This window comes from Patella vulgata, chromosome 3 (assembly GCF_932274485.2).
Source record: "Patella vulgata chromosome 3, xgPatVulg1.2, whole genome shotgun sequence".
NCBI lineage: Eukaryota > Metazoa > Mollusca > Gastropoda > Patellidae > Patella > Patella vulgata.
Genome location: NC_065881.2, coordinates 44929086 through 44954957, shown reverse-complemented (window position 1 = coordinate 44954957; position 25872 = coordinate 44929086). Strand labels below are relative to the sequence as shown.

The following is a 25872-nucleotide window of genomic DNA, read 5'->3' as shown; positions in this document are numbered from 1 at the left end:
ATATGTATCATTTAAATTTGTGAAACAGAGGTCTATTAAATTTCAGTCAGTAATCTCTAGAGTTATGGCCCTTGTTTTACTTTGTGAACATTGTGAACATTTGAATGACAAAAGTGATCATCCGATCTGTATGAAATTTATATGCATTATTTAAATTAGTAAAACAATTTCTTTAAACTAATTCCATAGTTGAAGCCCTTGTTTCAGTTTGTAGAATCTTGTCAACCCTCTAACACAAAAATTATAATTTGATCTGTATGGAACTGTCTTGTAAAGGCCCCCAATTACCTACAAAGAAATAAATATGTGATAACCCTTGTGACGTCGGACGATTTAGCTGCTGTGGGAAAACGGCATTAGAATGCACCCCCCCACACACACACACACCACATACACACAGTATCAGTGAATAAAGATTAATAAACATGAATTGTCAGGTAGGATGGGGATAGAGATAAGACCCACAAAAGTTATTATAAAATATATGTTTTTGTGCATCGAGCCAAAGGACTTATTCGGTCATTCTGTTCGCCCTCTATTTGATGGTTGTTTATGTATAGTCAAATTTAAAAGTCATCCAACTGTTCTTTAGTAGGTGATTTTAAAAATTGACAATGTTTATCCTTACAAGTGCCCATATCTGCTCCTTGTTACATAAGTTCTTCATACGAACACATCAAAATCCCCAAAACCTGTACTACTTACATGAAATTTGGTCGAAATCCCATTAGCGGTTCGAAAAAAGAAGTTGAATCAACTTCAGTAGGCTACAATATCTGTAATACTATAGGGATTATTTTAGTTCCAAGAAAGGTGTTCTGTTTAATATAGAAATTCGTTACCTGCAAGTGTGACGAAAACTATCTTAATGAAGTAGCTTGCATTATTCTACTACTTTCTTAGAATAACTCACCGACAGTTATGTCAGTATCCATTTCTGGAAGGAGGTTACTATCGTCCAGTCATCTTGTGCACAGATTAGTACAATTAAGTAGAATAATGATGACATAAAACCGTGCTCATACGAAACACTTAACCAAAAATGGTAATTGTCCCGCCCTAATAGCTGACGCATCAGTACTTTCTATATAAGAGCGAGTGTGGTTTAATTTCCTTTCAGACATCATAGAGTCGTCTGAGAGGGGACCATCATAGCCTCTCGACTTAGAGGCTAGGATGAAAATATCATCCTAGCGCGAACATAAGGATGTTAAACTCAGACCGTGGATATTTTAATAACTCCTAAAGTATCTATAAAATACTAAACAGCAACACTAAACGATTTCAAAATCAGAGAGGCACTTTAATGAAATCCTTCTAGAAAACGACTTACTAAATGGATCAAAGCATTTTTTTGTGAACAGTATGTGAACATTACTGTCTGAACCATCCTAAAATTTAAACGGATTTCTTCGATTATGAACAAGCTACTTAACTTTGGTTATTATAAACTTACCTGTGTTTTTGAAATCAACCCCCGTTCAATAAAATCCATTGCACAACTAAATATCCCAACGAATAAAAAAGTTCTCTCTTGACAAATTTGACTATTTACTTGTAATTTCGAATGAGTGGAATTCAACAATGCTTTCGTCACGTTTTGGGGGAAACCAATGCAGCTGTTGCGGGGGTGGTTTAATTTTGACAGATAGTTTGACAACCAGTTGTTGCAATGAAAACAAATCCCGATTATTGCGATCGTTTGAGTTTGGGCGACGAAAAACATCAACTGAAGGCAATAATATAGGAGATTTATATTCTTCAAAAAAAAGTAGGGAATATTCAGAAACGATACAGAACTGCGGAAATGCACTGCTGTTTTCATTAGAGGTAACCAGTGTATGTTAATCACAGGCCAATTGCCTACACATGACCATAAACAGTTCATATGGGCAGCTTATCTGAAGGCACCATTTCACTCGCAAAGAGATACACTGTCAAAAGTGAAAATGGACGTTTTTGATTTTTTTCTTTTAAGAGTAATTGCTCCACCAATCCTCAGACATTCAGCAGTTCGTCGTGGCATGCTCCTAATCAACCGTCCAATCACGATTTGGGTCAATCTGACCCACTCCTCTTGCAGTGCCACGGCCAATTCTTGCAGGGTTGACGTTGACGTCGACGAACAGGTTTCTCGATCAAATTAAACGTAACACACTAAAGCAAAGGTACGATAAATAGTAAATCTTATGCAAGAACCGATAGAAACGTAAACATGGATAGGATAAACCAGCACGCGACAGTTTTCATCAACCCTTCCATGAAGTGTCAAATTTGACAATGACCCCCCCCCCCCCCCCATGTGTCTGGCGCTATTGCGTGTCGCACATGCAGCTCAGTGGTTCTGTTGGGGCGATAAGTTCTTCATCTGTGAACATACTCTCAAAGCATGCCAAGTGTCCATGACTATTTATCATATCACAACCTGCATAGTTATTTGCAATTGAATATCCCCTACTTTTTTTGAAGAGTATATATTGAAACCTTTGATCGCCAGTCTATCAAATTTTATTCACAATGAAAAAACACTGATTGCACGGATACTCGTAAAAATATAGTCATATATAAACTAAAAATATCCTATCTTCTTTATGTTATAAATAATTTAACAAGGATCATGAAGCTTACCTCCGAATTCTCCGAGTGTATTGTTAATTTGATGGCATTCTTTCGTTCAAATAATAACCGCTTCAAATAATTAAAACAAAATATTTCGAAAGGTAAAGTTATAAATTTGCAGAGATTTTACTAGAATGTAAAAGACGGTAACAAAATAAAAGATACGGACAGTTATGTGTGTGAACGCTCAAACTCAATGCCGAGACGAAACTTAAATTATAGCTTATTCTTAAACCAGACTTGAATTGACGTAAAAGTACCGAAAACCGTTTTGATTTGCTATTCTGTCACCCCTTATACGAAATGATATCTCCCGAAGAGTGACATAATCATCTTCCATATTGGTAATTTTGGGTGTCAAAAGTTTGTGCGATTTCAATTTTTCAAGAGAACTTTTTTATTCGTTGGGATAATTAGTTGTGCAATCGATTTTATTTAACGGGATTTGATTTCAAACACACATGAATTTATAATAACCTGAGTTATGTAGTGTGTTCATAATCGAAGAAATCCGTTTAAACTTTACGATGGTTCAGACAGTAGTGATTAATTCATCACAATTCCAAGACATTACGAGAAGGTTTAGGGTCTGTACACAGTCTATACATCAGTATCTGGTGTGTCCACCGCGAATGTTAATGACAGCAGCGCAGCGTCTGTACATGGAGTGGACCAGAGGATTGATGAACGCCATTGGCACCTGGAACCACACCCTCAGAAATGTCTGGCGCAATCGATCGGCTGTGTTTGATCTCGGTACGACGTTATTAAGTGTCCTCTGAATTTCATCCCAAAGATGTTCAATCGGGTTTAAGTCCGGACTAAGGGCTGGCCAGTGCATAACGTTGAGACCGTTCTGCTGTAGAAAGTCCCGAGTAACTCTGGCGGTGTGGGCACGGGCGTTGTCATGCTGGAAAACGTTGTTTCGATGACGTGCGAAATGTGGTATGACGTGGGGTCTGAGAGCTTGATCGATGTAGCGCACTGCTGTGATGCCGCCTCCTCTCCCTAGACCAAGATTTTGGAACACCACAGGGCCCACTATCTGGTTCAGGCCGATTCCACCCCAAATCATTATGCTTGGACCTCCCCATGAGTCTCGTTCCATGACACATTGGTCAAAATAACCCTGGTGACGTCGACGCCATATTCTGGTCCTGCCATCTGCAGTTGATACGCAATACCGACTCTCATCTGTGAACAGAACAGTTCTCCACTGCCTGTTGTTGGGCAAACTGTAGACGTTCACGTCGATGGCGAGGGGTGAGGATCGGTCCACGGTAAGGTCTACGGGAATGGATGTTCTTTCTGGTGAGACGTCGGCGTACTGATGGGTCTTCTGACGTGCTGTCTCAGATGCCTGTGTGAAGGGATTCTGCACGTACAGTCGCACAACATGGCAGTTTTGTCGCCTTGTGGTAACCCTTGGTCTAGCAGTTCGGGGGCGATCACCCGTGGTGTTGGTGGCCCGAAAGCGTTGCTGAAGCCTGTAGATGGTCCGACCATTGACCTGGAAGTGATTGGCAACGGCTTGGGCAGTGTGGTCAGCTTCGAGTCTTCCAAGCGCCTGGTTCCTCTGAGCTGTCGTGAGTTGTGGCAGGCTGCTGACGTTTTAGCGTGAATGATTCAACCAGGTATGGGGTGCATTTTATAGGGCTGGTCCCGGTGAACAGCACGTGCAGCATGAGTTACATAAAAATCATGGATAACACATTACCATCTCAGAAGTCAGGTTGCGTTTTTGAGAACATTCCCTAGGTTCAATTCTGTGTTTGGGAAGGAGCCTTATTGCTCAGGTAAAGTTGGAGATGTGGTCACAAGTAACATACCAACCCGACGTTTCTTTTGCTGCTTAGTATAGATGTTGTAGTTTTCCTGTATTTAACCTTTTAGTTTACTGTATTTGTTATATAAACTTAGTAACAACATAAACGGTGTTCCAGGGTCAGTTAACTGATGATTGAAATAATTGATCCCACAACGTGAAGTCAAAGAAAATCCTAGACAATAGTGTTACAGCTAATTTGTATTTGGTGCCGTGACCAAGATAGGCACCTCTGTCCCCGTAGTGCCACACTTAATTCCTTATTTAGTGCCGTGATAACAGGATGTAGATCCTAGAGCAAAACATTAGAAGAATACGAAGTTTCCAGTCGTTTTTAGGTAGGTACACATTTACTAGTAAACTGACCATGGAAAGCCAAACAGACCAAGGGGTAGATTTAATGAAATTTTAGAGGTTAGGGAATTGCTAAATATAGAGTTTAAACAGGACGTAACTTAAAATGTTAAAATAATTAAATTAAGAAAATCTGTAAATGAGGGAAGCAAATAAGGTTTAGGTTTTAACATGGGTAATTTTCTGTAAACATAGGAATATATAAGAATCCTAAAATTGAAACGGTAAAACTAAGCAGAAGGAAAAAATGATGTACCTGGTCTAAGGTTAGATCGTAATAATGCAATAATGATGTGAAAACATCATCACAGCGCGAACATCATGTAGAACTATCAAGAGGTATGTGGCTCTTGCCACGTTTCAGCCGTCTAATAGATGGAGATCCAGAAATGAAATGGGGTTTAAAGCTTCTTGCTTTAATGTCCTTCATTTCTTCACTAGCCAGGCTAATGAAGCCGGCCTGCAAAAACACTGTCAATGGGAAACCATGCTGGAAAATCCTGAGGAACTTTCTCGGCTAACTTCGGAATGGAACCTGGGACCTCATAGTTACTGAGCTAACGCCGTTCTCACTTAGCCACTTGAAGATAGCATTAGCCTGTTCTTTCTTTGGAAAACATGATCAACTGTTGTCTGTATCCAGTAGTATGCTCTAGAGTAATCTCCCTTTTAAAACAATATGTCAGCCCCCTGTAGCAACTTTAAAACCACAACAAAACATTGTAAATGTTTCTGAATTTTACTTTAATTTGAAATCTGCATTGTATGTGTTATTTATTTTTTGTGTTTTATTGACTACGATAGGTTTAGTCCTTGTTGAGAGCTGAACCGATGTTCAACAGATAGACATTTATAAAAGAGATTATTAATTATTATGAATTAAATGAAAAAACACCAAGAAACAAGACTGGTTTTCCTACACAATACAGATAAACCTGTAATAAATCTATTCTAAATTTGCACCAACCTCTGAACCAGTGGCGGTGGGGGAATAACCCAATGGTCAGCTCGTGCGCGCTTCATCATAAGGTTTGTCATTGAGTCAATTGCAGTGACAAGGAGAAGGGTAGCCTGTCCAATGTCGTGGGTTTTCGCCGGGTCCTCCGGTTTCCTCCCACTGCTAAAGACCCCTACATGCAAGCAAATTATTGAAATAAAATTGAACCATATGTTAGTCCCGAAATTACCTAGTTTGTGTCGAGTGGACGTTAAACCACATATCTCGCTCTCTCTCGACTCTTTCTCTGAACCAGTGGCACGCTTTGCATTTGCTAATAATTATTAATTTGCTTATTATCAATTTGCATTGTTGAATAGGACTCGAGCAGAGAGTAACAAAAAACAATAGCCTATTACCCAATAGGTAGGCCTATTAGGTAGCAGTACCATTGCCCTTTAAGAAAATGGGAGGTTCCAAACCGCAAACATACAAACCCGGCCTCAATCATTCTGTCACTGTCAGAGAGTAATACTGATAGGCAACCTTCAATCATTGACATTGTACTGAAATTTGACCATCTCTTCACAAATTTGGCTAACACACCCTGAGCTATTATGATAATTTAACAGTAAAAAGACATATAATGTTGAAAAGTAAGGTTTGTGTAAGAATTTACAAAACTTTAGCCCACATAGGGGGCCTACAATCTGAATTTGTAAACTTTAAAGCCATCTATTAACAATTTTTATATTGCTTTAATCAGTAAATTAGCTAAAGATCTGCAAAATGGTTGAACAGAAGAATATTTTCTTTGGACTTGATGGAAGAGAATTTGCTAATGAAATAGCTGAACTTAGCTATAAGCATTATGACGCTCTTCCAAAGAAGGGGAAACCACAGTTAGGAAAAGAATGGACTCTTCTTTCTGCTGTTATAATGACATGTACAACAGGTAGAATGTTTAACTTGATCTGACACCTTTAGGTACCAAGAATAATAATAATCAAAAACAGTACTATAATCTAACTAAAAATGTTTATGATTAAAATTCTATTTCCTGGACAGTCAAGTTTCTAAATACATAAACAGGTCCATTGATTTGAAAATGTTTATAATCAAACCACTAGGAAGTTATATTTAAGTCAGTGACAATATTTTATTAATTTTGTTTGATATTTTTCAACCTTAATTATAGGCGAAGGTTTGTTAACTCCAAAGGTTATTGCTATGGGGACAGGATCGAAATGTTTAGGTGAATCTAAACTCAGTAAATCAGGTATTTTACATTTACATGTAATCCTCTTTATTTAGTATTTCAATTCACATCCATCTTTTGTTGTTAAAAGCTGCTATGTAGGCCACATACGTAGGTACCGATATAAGGTAAAATAAATATCCAAATATCATATTAACTGACATATTTGAATATTTCAAAAGAACAGAATTATGTTGACCCAGAGAGAAATAACATAAAAATGTAGTTCACACATGTTTTGAGTATTCTTACAAATCTATACTATACATTATTAGATTAAATTTCACAATTTTCCCTTTTGAGATAATCAAATTTGAAGTAGAATACCAGTAAACATGTGTTTGTCCACAGTACCTATCCCCATAAACAACCTCTTAACTTTGTTATGCTTCTGTCACAAAATCATGAATATTCACCAAAACCTGGTGGAAAACGTAAAGTTCAAACCTTCTTCTTTGATTCTACATCATCATAGAAAGGGGTGGGGGTGGGGGAGCTTAATGTAATGACAGAGGAAGACTATAAAATGAGGAATTAATTGGTTGTCTACTTCAGGTTGTGATTTTTTTGCCTGGATTTATACATTTAAATAAACTTTTGGAAAGGAAGGGGCAATTAAAAGGTCAAATAGTTGAACATAGTTTTCAGATAATTGTAACAATCTGATTAAAACACAGATCCTATTTGGTTTTGTTTTTATAGTTCAAAATTTCATTTTACATGTCTTTACTACACTAGGATCGGGAAGAATTGTTATCATTGACGTGTACTGGCTGATGTGTGGGATTAGCCAATGAAACAGCCTGTTACGTCAAGCTTTTGGCCTTCTGGTGCACAGAACTGTGGGTAAACTACTAGAATCATTAGCGCTGATTGATTAATTAATGTCTGACGTCATGTCATAGGGTCAAAAGCCGCTCGCTTTACCCATGACGTGAACTCCCACTATAACTTGTCAGATCTTCATGTAGTGTAGGCCATAGAAAGTATAAAAAAAACGAAACGAAATATAGATCTGATGTAATAAATAGAAATTTTGGTATACAGTGTGCAAAGATATTTTAATTTTTAAAATGTTTGAATCTCATAGCTTGCAAAGACAAAATGAATTGCCAAAATAATTTTCCAAGAAAATAAAATTAGAAAAGTTATCAAGTTGCAGTAAAATGTATAAAAGAAAGTTTCTGAAAGGGAAAATATGTGGATGATTTTCTCATAATCTATATGGAAGATTAGATTTGAAGATTGATTAGAATTTTTTTTTAATGTGTTGATACCACTATTCGATTAATCCTATATAAATTTTTGTGATGTTTTTAGGTGATGTTGTTAATGACAGTCATGCTGAAATTTTAGCTAGAAGAAGTTTTATATGGTAACTTTTTTATTCTTCAGTTTCCTTTTGAAATGATGTAATGTTAAAAATAAAAGTTTCATTATACCTCAATAATGTATCCCTTGAATGCAGGTATTTTATACTATTCAGCTTATGGTTTCTTTATTTTTTTTTTCAAATTGTGATGCATAGGACCAGGTATGCTTGACATGTAATACCACTGTGACATGTTCATGTAGCTGACAGTGATATGAAACCACAGTTCAAGAAGTACCACAATAACCCGAAAATCAAGATATAAACCATTCCGCTGAATATCTTATGGCTTTGTTCCAAGTTTTTCAATTTATCCCCACTTAAATGGCTATTATTTGAATAATGAATTACCATATATTAGTCCAGTTATAATAATTTATAATAATGTTCTAAATTAATCATTATTTCTATCTGTTAATAGTTATTTATATGAGCAGTTAAACTTGGTATATAAAGGAGATGAAAGTTTAGTTTTTCAACCACCAGATGAAACTAACAGATGTTGCTTGAGAAATAATGTGAATTTTCACTTATTTACCAGTCACACACCATGTAAGTATCATCTATTGATAGTGGGCCTCCGGTCCATTCAGATGAAATGGCAGTTCTCTGATAACTTAGAATGTCTGTGTTTCATTTCATTTGGGGCTTTTGTATTGTTTTGATAGGACAAATAACCAAGGTCTAAAAGAGAAATTGACAGTTTGAAATCGATGACGAGTCGGTGGAAACACCGCTCTCTGGTAAAAATTATCCTTAATCTTTTGCACATGTAACCATCAAAATAAAATTTATGATATATTTGTATCAAAATGATCAAAACATTAAACCCCATTCCATTCCTATATACTTGGTTAGCAATAACTGATCACTTCTCTTATAGACTATAAGAGAAGTGATAAGTTATTGCTAGTATTGTTGCATAACTACAGTTGTTGTGTACATTGTAGATACTTCAAACCTGTATCTCTATAGTTCCAAAATAACCCATTAATTGGAGTACTTCATATTAATTATTCAAACAATTTTAAGGGAAACTAGGCCATGTCACCATGACTAAATCCCAATCTAAGTGTATAAACACTAGTTTATAAAAAAATGCTGTAGTCAAAATATATTATTTTTTCAGGTGGCGATGCTTCTATATTTCTTAAGATATCTCCAGAAGTGTTATCTGATGATTGGGGTGGTGATGAAAGTTCTTGTTATGAATGCCCACGAAAGCGGAAAATAAATGATGATGTAGATGTCAAAAATAAAATACATAAATTATCAGATGAAAGCTCAAATATCAAGACTTGTGAGGAGAATATTGAAAACAATGTTCAGCAAGATACTGGACAATTTGATCATAAAGTTATAAAAAATGAAAGCAGCTGTGATAAAAAGATTCCTGTAGACATTTATAGAACTGGAGCTAAGTGCGTTCCTGGTGGATTTCAAGACACTCATGGCAGCAAATCAGATTATCATTGTGTTGGAGCTTTGAGAATAAAACCAGGACGTGGTGATAGAACAATATCTATGTCGTGTAGTGATAAAATAGCACGATGGACTGTTGTAGGAATACAAGGAGCACTACTTTCTCATTTCTTAAATTCACCAATATATTTGCAATCAGTTATTGTTGGCAAGTATGTTTACCTTTAATTAGGTAATTTCATAAATCTTTAATTAAACCTAAATAGTGAATCTTAATATATTTTCAAACAATTATTGTTGTCAAGTATGATATACCTTTAATTAGGTAATTTTATAAATTGTTTAATTATACCTAAATAGTGGTTCTTAAATATGCATTATGTAAGGTTTAGATAAAGAGCTGATCATTCTTACTATTATAGTTCAAAAAAAGATAATGAAAAATGAATATATTGAAAATTTCAGAAGATGTAGCATAGATTGTTTATTATCGTAGCAACGGTACTTGATAAACGAAACTAGGTCTTGTCATGTTAATAAATGTCTAAATAATAGTTTAAATAACGTTTGAGGCCATGGGCAGACTTAGCTCTTACATTGTACATATTTCATCTTTAATATATTTTCAGCTGGATGTGACTGTAGTAGTAGATTCTCCTTTTTCCCCTTTAATTGCCCAAGGTGGAACATGAGTGAATACTTTTATAGTTAGGATTACCTTGTTGAATTATATTGAAAATATTGAAAGTTAGATTGTTTTTTCTATAGATGTCCCTACGATCAGTCATCCATGAAAAGAGCACTGACAGATAGAGTTGCTGATGTCACCAATTTAGCCAATCATTATACCTTGACAGCACCTTATCTGTTACAGTCTGGTCTAGCATTTAAAGAAGGAAGAAATGATGAAGATTCAAGTAGCAGATTAGTTCCAACTGCTGCCGGTAAGTGAAGAATCACTTTCTAAAGAAATGGGATCGGAGTCAATGACATATAGGCAGTTGTCATCATAATTGTGAGATGATTTAGTTAGACTGTTAGGTCATGTTTTCATTGCCATGTTTGAATAGCTATACAGACATAAAGTTATGTTGGCAATATCTTGGATATATTCTAAGAAAGGAATATCAACAAATGGTCAAAATAGATCAGGTGGTGGGTGCTACACTATAATTCACAAACAATACAATTATTAACAGAAGTGTAGCATCTGTACACTTGGGTGTCAGTTAATTTTCATTACTTTGATCGGAAGTCTATCGTTGATCACAAATTATGTAGATGAAAGACGCGAAAGACAGCACCACCTCTGAGCAAAACAAAAATATTGCATTCACACTAAAGTTATGCTGCCACAACTTTAATTCCAGAACAGCTAAATTTTATTCATGTCTGCCAAGTAAGTTCACATTGTACAATTTTAAGGATATTATTTCTAAAAAAGATTGATCTGTAAACAGGTACAAGAAGTTGTACTTTCTTGTAATAATATTATTTATTCTTTTCATTATATATTTGTATTAATATTATTATATTGTAGGTATTACCTGGTTTCGAAGTAAACAGTTGGGAGTTAGTGAAGTCAGTGTTAATGGTAAAAAACAAGGTGTTACTAATAAAAACAAAAATAAACCAGAAGCCAGGTAAAAATCTGGGATCTCATATCTACTTTTTATACCCCAAATTGAAATGTGGTCACCCCACCCCCCATCCGTCGTCCTCAATTGCTTGTAGACAATCTAGAGGCTAAAGTGAATATCTGATTGACTTTAGATTTATACACAGGTCAAGCCTATTGATTTTGAACCATTTCCATAAGTATTGCAGTTTTTACTCCAATAATACAAAGGTGGCTATTGATATTCAACAATTACCTCCAGAGTTATGGCCCTTGATAACTTTGAAAATCTTGTGGACACTCTAAAGACCAAGGCTATCATCAGATAGTTTAAGGTCATGAGATGACAAACCCTATTGATTTTCAATGGTTTTCAATAATTACTGCCAGAGTTATGGCCCTTGACTAACTTTATACACTGTGTATAGGGTCCTGACCAGGCCTATAACCTATTGATTTCTTATGCTTTCCGATAAATATTGCCAGAGTGTATACTAAACTGAGCATGTGCAGCATTAGAAACTAACAAATTCTTATGATTTCCAATAATTACTTATCAGATTTTAGTATCTTTAAAAGAAAAGAAAAAAATATGTGACAAGCCTTGTTGACTATTGGATGACTTAGCTGCTGTGGGCGTATGTTTCATTGTCTTGCAACCTATCTTAAAAATCTACACAAGTCAAGTTCAGGTTAGTCCAAAATGTTCTGCTTGTCTAACTGATAATTCACTGCAGGGATTGGGATTTGATGTTTTAAATTTATCTGTAGATCATGTACAAATTTTTTTAGTCATCTGGATATATTTTCAGAACCATGAGCAATGTCATAATAAAAACAAAAACGTGTGAGCAGTTTTGGTGTGTGGTGAACACACAGAACATATTGATATATTTTAATGTCATTATGTTATAATTGATTCTCAACTATATTCATCTTCTGAATGCAATTATTATTCAGGTGTACAGTCTGTTGTATAGAAATGATGAGACGTTTCTTAAAACTCATAAAGTCTATTCCATCAGAACAGCGGCCTCCTTCTGTCAAGTATGTAATAGATGTATTTATTGGGTAAGATGGAACAAATTGGTAGTTTGTGTAAATAGTGTAATGCATTTGTTAGATGACTAGGAAAATTGCTCTTCTGCTTTAATTAGGATTTGAAATTATGAAATAAGGTGAGACAAGGATAGAGTTAAACTCCATGGATCCACCGCTTCCTCATTCTACTAGACACATTTACTTTTTTTTGATTTTTCATTTCTGAAAACATATGTTAAATGTCACTGTGATCCACACTTATTAATATTTTCTTTGAATCTCTGGTATATTTGACTATTAGGCCATTTGTGTCTTTATTATTTCAGATCTTTAGATCAAGAGAACTGTACATATCTTGAATGCAAGATTGCTGCAGTTTTCTACCAAGAGGCTCTTGATAAACTCAAATCAACGACATTCAGTACATGGGTACAAAAGTCACGTGATTATCTTCAATTCAAACTCAACTAACCAAATAAAGATATCTCATTCCAAAATATTTGTTGTATTTGTAAAAGTCATAAATATCTTAGACTGTAGTTTTTACCCCATAAATCAGCTTGACACATTATTTAACACACATTGATATTGAGTCTTGATGCATTCATTTCTTGTTTTAGTCTTGATTTGAAATCTCTATTGACTGAGAAATCACATGTTAAATTACAGGGTTATACAATCTTGTTTTAGTCAACTAATGCCGGAGTTGCTCCCAAATAAAAATATTGCTGCTCCTTGGTGTAATAAAAGAAAAAGCTAGGAGAGAGAGAAATGAAATTTAACTCCACTTGACACAAACTTGGTCATTATTGCAATAACATGGCAGAATTTTATATCCATAATTTGTTTGTACATAAGGGATCTTGAGCACTGAGAGAAGCCGAATGACCTGTAGAAGCCCAGGAGGTAAGGCAGGCTACCTTAAAGGACAATATTGGTGCCAGTCAATATCACCTATGTGATAGAACTGGTTAAACACGTGATAATATTTGGAACATGTTTAACCAGTTCTATCACATATATGATAATGACTGGCACCAATATTGTCCTTTAATCCTTGTCAGTACAAACTTGGTATTGAGACCACACCACTAGACTTGGTATCGAGACCACACCACTGATGACAAGCCTTTAAAGCGGAATATTAAGTAGGTTTTATTCAATTCTATATTAGGGTCTAATGGGGACTTACATTCTCTTCTCTCCTTGTGGACTGTTCGTTTGTGAGCAGAATCAGCCGTTCATGACTGCAACTTGATCAAGCTCGCTGGAAACTATTGGGTTGAATAACACTTGACACAATTATATGGAATACAAGTTACTTAAAAAGATATATTTCTGGCGATATTTTGAAGAGGATTCTCTCAGTCTTTATCCAACAAAGAATGACAGGTCGCTTAAACAATTATGGAGTTGAACTTTTAGAAAATGGAATGAATTTAATTTAGCCTTAAAGAAAACAAGAACTGTTCTTTTTAGAGATTTATTTGCTTAAATTCAGCTTAAAAATTTGCATACCAAAAATATGGCAACATGAGAATATATAAACAATGCTACAATATAATAATTTACATTTATAAATATATATAACAGGGTTGATGAACTTCATCACTGGTTAAGATTTCTATGGCAAGAGTCCACTGATCTGTATAATATATAGATCAGTGCAAGAGTCCTGTTATATAAATTATCTCCCTTGATGTGTCAAGGGAGATAATTCGAGATTTCAATTTTTTATGGTTATTATTTTAGCATGAAAAGAGACAGCAAGTCCTTTCAATTGAGTAAATACTGTATATTTTAATTTATCACATGAAACAAAACATTTCTTTCAGCCTCTTGATAATACACATATATTTTGACTATAAGCATGAGATCAGATATAAATCTTTATGGCGGTTTGGACCATCTGTAACAATAAAGGTAATTGTATCTACTTAATAACAAATAGGTGTATGACAGACACTTTAGGGTTACATTTCCTTAGTTAAGCAAACTGTTTCAACCACTTAAAGTTTCAAAAATCTATTTGCAATGTTTTGTAGAGAAATTTAATCAGGAAGGGTTATATGTTTGGCTAATTTATAAAACATGCAAGCACACATTAGAAACTGGTAACTACTTACATAGATAATATATATATTGTGGTTTGTCATATTGCTTTATTACATCAATTGATATTCGTTTACCTAAAATTTGCCACAGCTAACATAGGTTTGAATATAAAATATTAGCTGTTTTTTTTAGTCTAATTTTTAACATAAACAATACAAAAAACTTTCCAGGGATAATTATGGTTAATAATTCTACAAAACCGATTTAAACAATGTCAAATATATAGGGCACAGCATTGCTATATGTTTTCAACAGTATTTCTACAAAAGATATAAATATAAACTATAAATATTATAAAAATAGATTTATTCAAACATGGAACATGCAACCCTTCCTTTCTCTTTAAAACTAGATGACTTAAACAAAACAATTAAGACTTTTGACTAGGTACAGATCAGATAATGAAATAATATTTTAATTTTGATCTCTTCAAACCCCATTTTTGTTGGGTGGGGTGTGGCTTTGTATTTGTCTGTTCATGAAGCCCATTATAGTTTTAAAGGAATATCAGCTGTACTAATTGACTTCTATTTGATATAGAAATTAAGGTGTGCATTAAAATATTCTCCTACATTTAAATTACTTTGCATCTACATGCTATACACTATTTTAACAACTGCTTATTTCACAGTGAAGTTTAATAAATTCTGTACAAATGTGTATTTACAATTTGTTTATTTGATAACTTAAATGGCATATGAAAACTTAAGTTAAATGAAATAATATTCGAATGGTTTTAAATGATGAAGAATGACTAAAAATAACCACACAATATTGCACAAATTCTTATGGTATAGAAAATAGTTAGTTAATGATTAATATTATTTTTTTGCGTCAATGTATCATTGTTATTTAAACCTTTTTCTACTTGGTCCATATCCACAATTCCCTTTTTTGTCACACAAAAATTTACAATGAAAAATTAAAAAATATAGATGTGTTAATGATAACAGGTGTAGCTATTGAGAACTAATTAAAATGGCCATATTCAGTTAAACAGATTCTAGAAAAGATAATTTTTGTAAATTTTGTTTTAGTCAGGGCACATAAAATCTAGATATTTAACCATAACATAGAGTGTCATTTACCAAAAAATAGTAAAACGTATGATATTAGTTATAATAATTTGTGAATAAATTTACTAATAAATTCAACAACATCAAAGTGCTTTTAAAATATTTCAAATGAGCCACTCTATTTTAATGTAATTTACTTGCAACACATCTTTGTCCTACTGGTAAATATATAAGAATATTTTTGTGTACATTACTACAGAAAACATATGCCCAATACTACCTGGGATTATCGAAAACTAGATCTAATATGTCTTGGAAATGTGCAATAGATCTATTCATCCTTGATTATATCACAGTCAAAATAAATTCAGCAGTAGTAGGGTATATTATACAAATCATCGATTTATTACTGATATATAGAAGAGGAAGAATAGATTTTAATGAGCAAAGAAAAAAAACCTTCCATCTTATTATCTATCAGAGAGTCTCATGACTAGTTCATTATCTATAATAATAATTCATTAATGTACACATGACTAAACTGATGTCTGTTATAATTTAGTCCACAACTTTCTTCTAAGCATTTAAAAACAATCTTTTTAAAAACAAAAATGATGTAACTGATGAAAGACAACAAAAGGGCTAAAGATAACTTCATCCATTCCTCTAACTCTCTAATAACTAGCAACCACTGTAACTTCTGCGACAGTCAATCCACCCTTCAAGGTACGTCGTACTGAAATTAAAAAGAATATACATAATGAATTACAAGTTTTTCTAAAAATATCATAACCATAATATAGATTTTCAGAAATATTTACTCACTGCATTTGGTACTTTGCATTAAAAACTTAAAATATATTCTAAAAATAAACAATTAATATATTATATAATTGATAAGAAATGGCTGACTGATGGAAATAATTTGAAAAAAAAAAACCCCATAAAGTTTATATTTGAAATAGAAGAAACTGGAATTCTAATATAAATATTCTATTTCATGCAGACAAACACTCAAATTCGTTCTCAATCCTTTAAAAGAACCGGTTATTCACATGCTTTGGCTTCTTGAAAATCTATTATGTTCTGCTAAAACGTATTATAAAGTAGAAATGAGAGACTTGTTAAAACTTAATAACTAAATGAATCCTACTGAAAAATGAGGTTTCAGGATCACAAAATCATGCTGTAATTTCATGTAATTAGAACTTTTCAATACCAGTTAACAAACATTTTAAACAATCAAAACCAACAGACAAAACAGTACACCCAAAATCCACATGTCCCATGTTCGGCACACAATGGGTAATGGTTGAATCAGAACTTTTGTACATAGTAATTGATCTGAATATAGCAGAGGTTGGTGTGATCATATGCGGAATATGTGGAATGTGGAATATGAGCATTCTGTCTTTATCCATAGGAAGACATAGGTAAATTAATAAATCTAAAAGGCATATTTTAAAAATATTTTTAGAAAAAATTAAAATGCATTTCCATTCATTTTATTAACTATTTTATCTGCATGTATATGTGAAGACCAAGTAAAGAGACGATAGAAAAGATAAAAGTAATCTAGGCAAATATTTATGTCTAATATGAATTACTATGCTACTATATTCTAAATATTTCTTCTAACAAAACATAACTTTAAATTCTAACTTATGAATAATGACCAAATAGTTTGTGATTAATTTATTAATAAAAAATCTGATGATCTTGCATAAATACAGATACATGTGGTGTTCTTTGTGCTTAACAAAATATTATGCATAACAAAGAAATTAAGATGAATTAAATTTAAAAAGCTCTTTTAAATAGGCAAAATTAGTTCTCTACTAATGTCTAATTATGGAATTTGTTAATATTCAATAAAAGCATAGACTTCATCATGTTTAATTTTTAACTTGAGTCTTAAACTATTCTGACAGACTTTTCTAAATAGGATAGTTTCAGTTTGTAGAATAATTTTCTGTAGATCAATATTTGTAGGCCATTGTGAGAGATGTGCATTCACTTTCTTCTTTTTACACCTTAAATAGTTTGTTATTTCTAATATGTAATCATTATAATTCTAGCATGTACCAAACTTTACCATCACAGTTAATAAATGTCTAATTAATAATTTATATAATATTTACTGCCCATAGAAAGACCTGCAATAGGCAGATTTAGCTGTTTAGGATTTCTTAAAATACATTTATTGAAGATTTGAACTTTCAACACATCAAATGAGGCAATGAGGTCGGACTCTGAAGTCAAACTGACATTTAAGAGAATGTAGTGAGTAATCATCCACTGAAAACATATCCAAGCTAAAATGTTGTAGGTCAGTTTGGTACCGTACAAGAAATATCAATGAAAGCATGTTATTATTTTGTTGCTAGCTGTAAACAATAATTATAAAACAACTCAGTTGAGACAAATATCTAATTATGCAGCACTTGCAACAAGACAAAATGTATAAAGTTATGGCAAAGCTGTTTCGGGTCAAATATGTTTTAAAATAAGAGCAAACCCATGTCTAACCTGAGATTTCAGAAATCTTTGGGATGTGCCTTCTATAATTCTCCAACTAAGATATAAGACAAGATGTTTTTAATTTAAACATCTATTGTATATATACTTGATAGTATACACATGGTCAATATCAATTTTATCTTACAATTAGTAAGAAAAGAAAATTGCACTCAAATTAAAATAAAGTTCAAAATTATGGCACACAAACCTATGTTTTAAAAATATAAATTACTTATAATAAGGCATTTTCATTTTACAATTAAATAAAACAGAGACAAGCAAGCTGTGTAAAATTTGTGTTTTAGATTTAAATGAATTGTAGAAAAGATGTCATCAAAATCAAATACATCTACATGAGTATTAATTGTGATAGTGATAATATATGTATGTAAATGATCCACATACATTATGACACTACTAAGACACAAAGAACACCATGACAGTGGTTAATTTCAACAAATGGTATGATGACGCAAGTTTAAGTGATATGATATATGTGATCCTAACAAACGGATGCATATCAACCTGGCATATCCAACATTTATATATATTTACACTGAACATGTCAACAACACTTTAGCTGCACATATAATATTACCTAATAATCACTATCCCAAAATGCTGAAATAATTGGCAAATTAAAAATAGATATAAAAATTGGTGCAAATAAACAGACCAGATAAAAAACTAAAAAGAGTTAGTATTAATTCCCATTTAAAAAAAAAATGTATATATAACTTAATTTTAGAAAGAAGCAAATAATACAGAATATGCGTAACTGGCTGATTTGTCTTGAATGAATGAATAAATGCCATGGGTTTTAAGGTCCTACTTTTCCAATTTGTTTTGGAGTGTTGATTTGCTTTAAAAATTCAACTAAAAAGCCAAAACAAGTCAATGTTTTTGGGGGGATCAAAAAGACTTCGAAATGAATTTAAGACAATTCAACCATGAAAGTTTATCCATATCAATGTTACATTGTAACATCATCCAACCAAGATATGAATAGAACACAACAGGGAAAAAAAAAGAAAAAATGAAACAAAATTCAAACTAAAATTGAAATCCCCTGTCACTCCCACCCCCAAGAGTACTATAACAACTGTTAATAACTGGATTATCTGAAAACAATAATCAATGCTTCATCAACTCTCACTTCCTTTCAAATATAAATGTTATGTTCTTGCTTTCCTCACCATTCAGTGTTAAGTCACCAACTCCCAACAACAAAACTCATGAATAATGAGTATTAACTCGAGGTGTATGATGCTGTCATATTCTACATGATCTTACAGATTATTCATGTTGCACTGTATATAGCAAGCCATGATAAATAGAACCATGTGACATGTGTTAATATGGGAGAGTTGATCAAAAGGAGGTAATTTTTGTAAAATGGTTATCCTTCACACAATGTAAAAGTAAAAATGGTGGTGGATGTTCTGTCTAAGGGTACACATCCATATCTTACCACATAATATCACCGCTCTTTTTGAACAAGGACATTTCGTAATTCATCTAAGTTTTCGTGTAAGACATCCCCTGAGCAAATTACAAATGGTTAGAACCATGATTTGAATAGAGAGAGAGAGAGAGAGAGATAGAAGTGAGGGGAAAGAGTGTGAAATAAAATGAAAATAATGGGTGTACAGTGCTATGACCCTTTGATATCAATAATATATTGAAATATGGTGTGTTTTGTAACTTCAAAGGTGGATTTTATTTCTTGCTATTCATTGAAAATGAATGAAATGAAATGGGGTTTAACTCCTCCTGGGCTAATGAAGACGGTCATAAGCCATGCCTACTCTGAAATCGAATTCCAACTGTCAAGGGTTATTTTACATGCACACCAATATGTACATGGGACCTTGTTTTTCCGTTCCATCCGAACAACTGTACATTGTCCCTTGCCAGGCCCCCCTTCCTAGATCACTGACAAGGGGGCTATTCATTGCGATTTTGAAACAAAAACTCGAATCAAATTTTATGATCTGTAAGATATTGAATACTCTCTTACATGCCTGCTAGTACATTGATAATCAACTTAAGAGGTATTTTTACGATTTAAATTGTGACCGTATTACTAGAATAGATACATAATAAAAGCCACCTTTAAAATAACCCTATAAAAGCACTTTATATATAGCTACGACTGCAAAATAATCAATGTGATCAATTATTTAATCAATACAATAAGACTTTATATTAAAAGCAAAAGCTCGAACCTTAAAAGATAAAACAGCGAACTCGAGTGAAGCAATAATAGAAATAGTTTAATATTAATGTAAATACGTACAGGACTTTCTATTGCTTCTTGATCTTCTTCGTTCTCTTGGTGCTCGACCGGTCTGACCTGTAGCTGTTCTGACACAAGCTTCTAACAATTCATCATCACCAGTATCATACATTTCAGAATCTGTTGTAATACTTCCTTTACTTGCACCTAAACTTTTAGCATCTGAAAAATAGCAGAAATATGTCTCTTTAATACAAGCTATTGTAAACATACACATTTCACAATACCCTTTCATACATTCTCTATGATCTGCACCTGATTAACCAATCCTCGATTATTCTTATTCATTCGAAAATTGCAATTATATATAAGCAAAGTAGATGTAATTTACAAAAAAAACATAATTTTGTCAGCAAAACTGATTGTTTTTTCACTCTTTGGATTCCATTATTTTCCTATGTTGTAGGAGTCTTACCATGTTTCCTTCTGATTCTCTGACCAGGTAAACCTCGTTCATCACAACTAGCATACCCATTCTTTAATACAGCATGTAAAGCATCATCAGTCTTTGCATCCTTTGATTTAGAAAAGTTCTCAGTCTGCAACAGAAAATAAAATGAATGAATGAATGAAATGTGGTTTAACATCCTACTTTTCTGCACCTATCTGGCTAATGAAGATGGGCATACGACCATATGCCATACAGTGTGCTATGAGGGCACTTTGCCAAGACAGCAATTGACTCCCAACTAAGGGGTCTTTTAAGTGTACACCAATATGCATAGGCGTAGGCCCCCCCATTTTGGGCACCAAATGCTGGGAAAATTTGGGCACACAATTGTACTTTGTAAAAGTTGTATAAAAAAAATATTGTGTTCTTGAATGTGTCCAATTTAACAGCGAATTTATTATTATTATGTAACATACTAAGAACCTTACTACATTTTTTGGGCACCAACCACCACTGCCCCCCCCAGTCAAAAATTTCCCGTTCGCCTATGCCAATATGTAAATGACAAGACCATGTACCTTGCCAGGCTTTCCGTTCTGCATTCTGACAAGGGGAAACCACGCCAGAAAATCCAGAGGAACCTTATTGGCCAACACTGGGATCGAACTCCAGGTTAGCAAGCAAGTGCCTTCTCCCCATGGAGAATTATAACATTTATTGGTACTCCTCTAAAGGTACAGCAGTGCATCCTTCATACGTATAGCAATGATCTATGTCCATAATTTGTACAACCATTCTCACCTCATTAATCATCTTTCCTCTTGTTCTGTTACGCTCTCTCTGATTGGCTTTCTTGAGTTGTTGTTGTATCACCTTATCTCTAGTTGTTCTATATTCAAGTGCAAACTCACTGATTATTTTACAGAATGCATTTATTTTCTGTTCCCTTGCTGCATATACTGGAAGTCCCATGAATAATAGAAGTTTGTGATATCTAGAAGTATAAGAGATTAATCTAAAGAACAGTTCTTCAAATACAAACAGGGCTGGAATATTTTTGAATGGAAACAAGGTTAACCAACTTACACACCTATATTTAGTCACTCCTGTTACAGAAATAAAGCTAACTTACCTATTTAAAACCCGTTTATAAATTATTTGTAATATCATGATTCTTTCAGCTGCATCTGCTAAAAACACCAACATTCTAAAATATAAAAACAAATAGAAACTGTTTAGTATTTCTTAAAATTTACAAAAGTACTGTGTATAAACTGGAAGTTGTAAAGCAATAAATCTATCTATGGTGATGGAGTTTAAGGTCTGGATCAACAGAAGGACTGTAGATAATAAGGTCTGTTAGGCCATATCATAAATAATACTGGATACTCATATATTCCTATAAACAACAATTTGATGTGACAAAACCTCCCGCAACAAAAGCAGCCATTAGGAATTACTCACTTGTTTACTGTGACCGCGCTACGCTAATCAATGTCTGTCATCGGCAACAGGACATTCATTGTAGAGTCGACGGCAAAATGACAAAAAATGTGTAACAATTATATTTTCCAAATTTGTGAAAAGTATGGTCAATGTCAAAATAATAAAAAAAATAATACATGTGTTAGAATTATATCATTTTCCAAATTTGTGAAAAGTAGGGTCATCGGATCAATAAACCATGGCCTTATCTAACTATGTAAGTCATGGGTTCATGACCGAAAGTATAGTTGCCTGCCTAATCCCCCAAGTTTTTCTGGTTTTCTCGCACTGCTTGGGAGCACAAGTAAATTATTGAATTAGAAATCTTTCATATCACTGAAATGTCCATGTACAGTTAAATAGATATATGGTAGCCTACTCACTTTCCCTTGAACTCTGAGGATGCTCCATCATGTTTAACAATAGCACGTAAGTAATCCCATGATGCTTTACAATCTCTTTCCATCTTTAATAATTTCTTTTCTAACTCATCCCAGTCAACCTGCAAATAGAATATTATTATAGGTACTAATTCATATTTAAAAACAAAATTTTCCAGGGTTTTCCACCACACTCTCTAATAACTAATTAGACAGCTTTTGTCTACCTAATTTCCATGCAAGATAAACCTAAAAAATAGTTATTAGGCAAATATAGTCAGAATGCTTTCGTTTAAAACTAAGATGATATATGACCCTTTCATTACTTCCCGATAGGTTTAATGATGAAATGAAATGAAATGGGGTTTAACGTCCTACTGTTTTGCTCCGAACTGGTCAAATGAAGACGGGCATACGCTATACAGTGTGCTATGAGGGAAATTTTGCTCGGACAGCGGCACTATGGCCTACTCTTATATCGAATTCCACCTGTAAAGTGATCTTTTACGTGCACGCCAATGTGTACACGGGACCTCGGTTTTTCATCTCATCCGAATGACTAGACAGCTGTCCTTGTCACTGTCAGGCCCTCCGTCCTGCAGGTTTAATAATGAGATTATAACTTACCCTAGAACATCGTGTTAATGGACCTATTTCTGAATATAGATCACTAGTACCAGGAAACTGTTCTAATATCATAACACATAGATGATGTAATAATGAGTGTTTATGAGCTGTATCTTTAACTTCTGGTACTTTCGTTAAGAAATCTAAACTAAAACCACGAGCCTGCAACAGAAAATTTAAGTAAGTCAACAAAAAAAATTTTTTTTTAGAACCCCTCCTTCCAACTCCCTTACTTTGAGGGTGGTGAGTGGGGTTGTAATAGAGGTCTTAACTGTTAGAAAACAGTACATGGCTCAACCAGATCAACAGTTTGACCAGCTGTCAAAAACTCTACTCCTAATGTAATGGTATATTATCACTGGAAACCCTAATACGTTCACATATAGCATTATGTTGTTTATTAGTACTGTATATGATAATTTTGGTTGGATTAATAACATTAAATCGATCCTAGGTAATGCTGGTCTTTTTATATATGACACCAACATGGTCAAAATGTTAATCGCAAATGGTTGAAGCAAACGTAATAGTGTGGTATGACATGTCATCCCGTAGGATTTGTATGCTAAAATTGATTTTTTTGTTGTTTTGGGTTGATGTTGGACCAAGCTATCCAAAAATGTCGGAGTTCAAATTTTCCGACCCCTTGAACCGTCTGGGAGGAGCAATTATGAAATCAGGATCCCTCTGACCGAGGCCATGGCAATCTCCGCCAATAATGGTTGGATTTTCATGATCTGAAGTTCATTCTGGTGTTTTTTCATGATGCCGCCCCATCTATGATACACTTAAAGCGAATGGAAGTAGTCTTTACTGACTTCCGGTAGGAAATACCAATTTCTGGTGTCGGATTGAATTCAGCCAATAACCTTTGGATTTTCATGATCTGAAGTTCATTCTGGGGTTCAAATTTTTTCGACCCTTGACCCCTCTGGGAGGGGCTTTTTTAAAATCCGGACCCCTCTGACCGATTCCATGGCTATCTCTGCCAACAATGGTTGGATTTTCATAATCTGAAGTTCATTCTGGGGTTTTGTCATCATGCCAACTCCATCTATGATACACTTAAAGCAAATGGAAGTAGTTTCATTGAATTCCGGTGAGGAATACCAATTTCCGGTGTCTCAGCCTACCACTTTGTATGGCTTTTGAAGCATGGTAAAATGATATCTTGTGGTCCCCATTGGGTGACTGGAATGTTCTGTCATGAGATTCTGAACAAGCCAGAAGTCGCCAGAAACGCAACAAAAATATCCTATCTTGGAAATAAATACAATGCAGTTCACTACATCAGTTATTCATCATCCTCGTCCTCCTGCACACCCCTTATCATATTGGTACTGTCCCTATCAAAACATGTGCAGAGAGATGTATAAGGCAGATCAGAATAATGGTCAACCATGTACATCTCTGTGCAAGGGTTTTAATAGGGAGCGTACCAATAAGATCAGGAATGTGCAATGGGACATGGATGATGCATCGCTCATGTAGTTGATTGCGTTCTATTTATTTTCAAGATAGGAATTTCATTGATTTCGTTTCTAGCGACTTCTGGCTTGTTATGATTTCTTTTTGTTTTTGATATTAAACTTGTTTACTTGTTACCAATGTAAGGTTTGTCTTGAATCTCATGACAGAACATTCCAATGACCCAAAAGTGACTGCATGAAACATTTACAAAAATATCAGAAAGTAGTAAATGTATCAATTATAGAATACTTAAGAAACAATTTGAATTAGAAGACTACATGTTAAATCTGACCCCAAAATTTTGTAAGTGTCTTTCAAAAATGCGATGTAGAAGTCATCAATTGCCTATTGAGACTTTATCATATACCAATATACCAAGACAGGAAAGGAAATGTCATCTATGTAGACTAAATATAGGAGACGAATTCCATTATTTGTTAGAGTATCCATTTTTTACGGACTACAGGTCTCAATATGTAAAGAGATATTATTTCCAATTTCCATCCACTCGTAAAATGAATGAGATATTGCATGTTAAGGGTAACAAACTATTAAAATTATGTAAATTCATTGAAAATACATTGTCCCATATACTGTTAAGAAATAGCCTGATGTTTAATAAAATTTATATATATTATTTTCAGATACTATTAATTAATGTTAAATCTATATTGTTTATAGTTTGATGTGAAATGAATTTATGAATATAATGAAAATGTACAATGAAATTTAATGAATTCTTGTAAACTGATGGTTTTTGTGAATAAAGATTATTATTATTATAAAACTGTTTGGAGAAAATGGGTATTTCAATTTTCTTCTTCTATGAAGATCGGAATAGTCCAAAAATTATTTAATTTAGTGAAATCAGAATTAAATTGAAAGACCTACCTGACTACCGTTTAAGAAGTTACCAATTCCTAGTAGAACTGATAAAATATATTTAAAAGTTTTGTTAACACACAACTCTTCTATTCCTTTCTTCAGATCCATGAGAGGTTCAGATACTTCCTATAATAAACATACAGTAACTAATTTAAAAAACAAATATTTAACAAATCTTTACATGCAAATTATCTTTCACAAGGTAAAATATATATAGGCCAGCTCTTTTAAAACAGAA

The 25872-nt window shown here is 33.7% G+C and overlaps 2 protein-coding genes across 19 annotated transcripts in view; one reads left to right on the top strand and one right to left on the bottom strand.

Annotated features, from left to right (window-relative positions):
* The first annotated feature begins 5463 nt into the window (after nt 1-5463).
* Nucleotides 5464-12943, top strand: LOC126815868 (tRNA-specific adenosine deaminase 1). Of its 6 annotated transcripts, none has more exons than XM_050541864.1 (10): nt 5464-5520; nt 6502-6690; nt 6934-7014; nt 8314-8368; nt 8787-8917; nt 9495-9999; nt 10556-10731; nt 11328-11430; nt 12366-12476; nt 12773-12943. In XM_050541864.1, the coding sequence occupies exons 2-10, from the start codon at nt 6525-6527 to the stop codon at nt 12915-12917; spliced, it is 1473 nt and encodes a 490-aa protein (XP_050397821.1). In that variant the 5' UTR covers nt 5464-5520; nt 6502-6524; the 3' UTR covers nt 12918-12943. The 6 variants fall into 6 exon arrangements, with proteins under 6 accessions (XP_050397821.1, XP_050397822.1, XP_050397825.1 ...); XM_050541865.2 differs by having other exon boundaries at nt 5479-5561; XM_050541863.2 differs by lacking the exon at nt 5464-5520 and adding an exon at nt 5628-5827.
* Nucleotides 12944-13915: 972 nt separating this feature from the next.
* LOC126815796 (FH1/FH2 domain-containing protein 3) overlaps nt 13916-25872 on the bottom strand; it is an 84138-nt gene continuing 72181 nt past the window's right edge. For 7 of the 13 annotated variants that reach the window (XM_050541741.2, XM_050541736.2, XM_050541745.2 and 4 more), the window contains 10 exons: nt 25641-25760; nt 23280-23441; nt 22656-22774; nt 21920-21994; nt 21589-21781; nt 20812-20935; nt 20397-20558; nt 19569-19639; nt 18107-18152; nt 13916-16313 (listed from right to left, as the gene is read on the bottom strand). In XM_050541741.2, coding sequence (XP_050397698.2) covers nt 19578-19639; nt 20397-20558; nt 20812-20935; nt 21589-21781; nt 21920-21994; nt 22656-22774; nt 23280-23441; nt 25641-25760 — 1017 coding nt within the window. In that variant the 3' untranslated portion in view covers nt 13916-16313; nt 18107-18152; nt 19569-19577. Of the gene's footprint in view, nt 16314-18106; nt 18153-18695; nt 18719-19568; nt 19640-20396; nt 20559-20811; nt 20936-21588; nt 21782-21919; nt 21995-22655; nt 22775-23279; nt 23442-25640; nt 25761-25872 lie in introns of all 13 variants that reach the window. The other 6 variants (XM_050541735.2, XM_050541748.2, XM_050541739.2 and 3 more) reach the window with 5 other exon arrangements.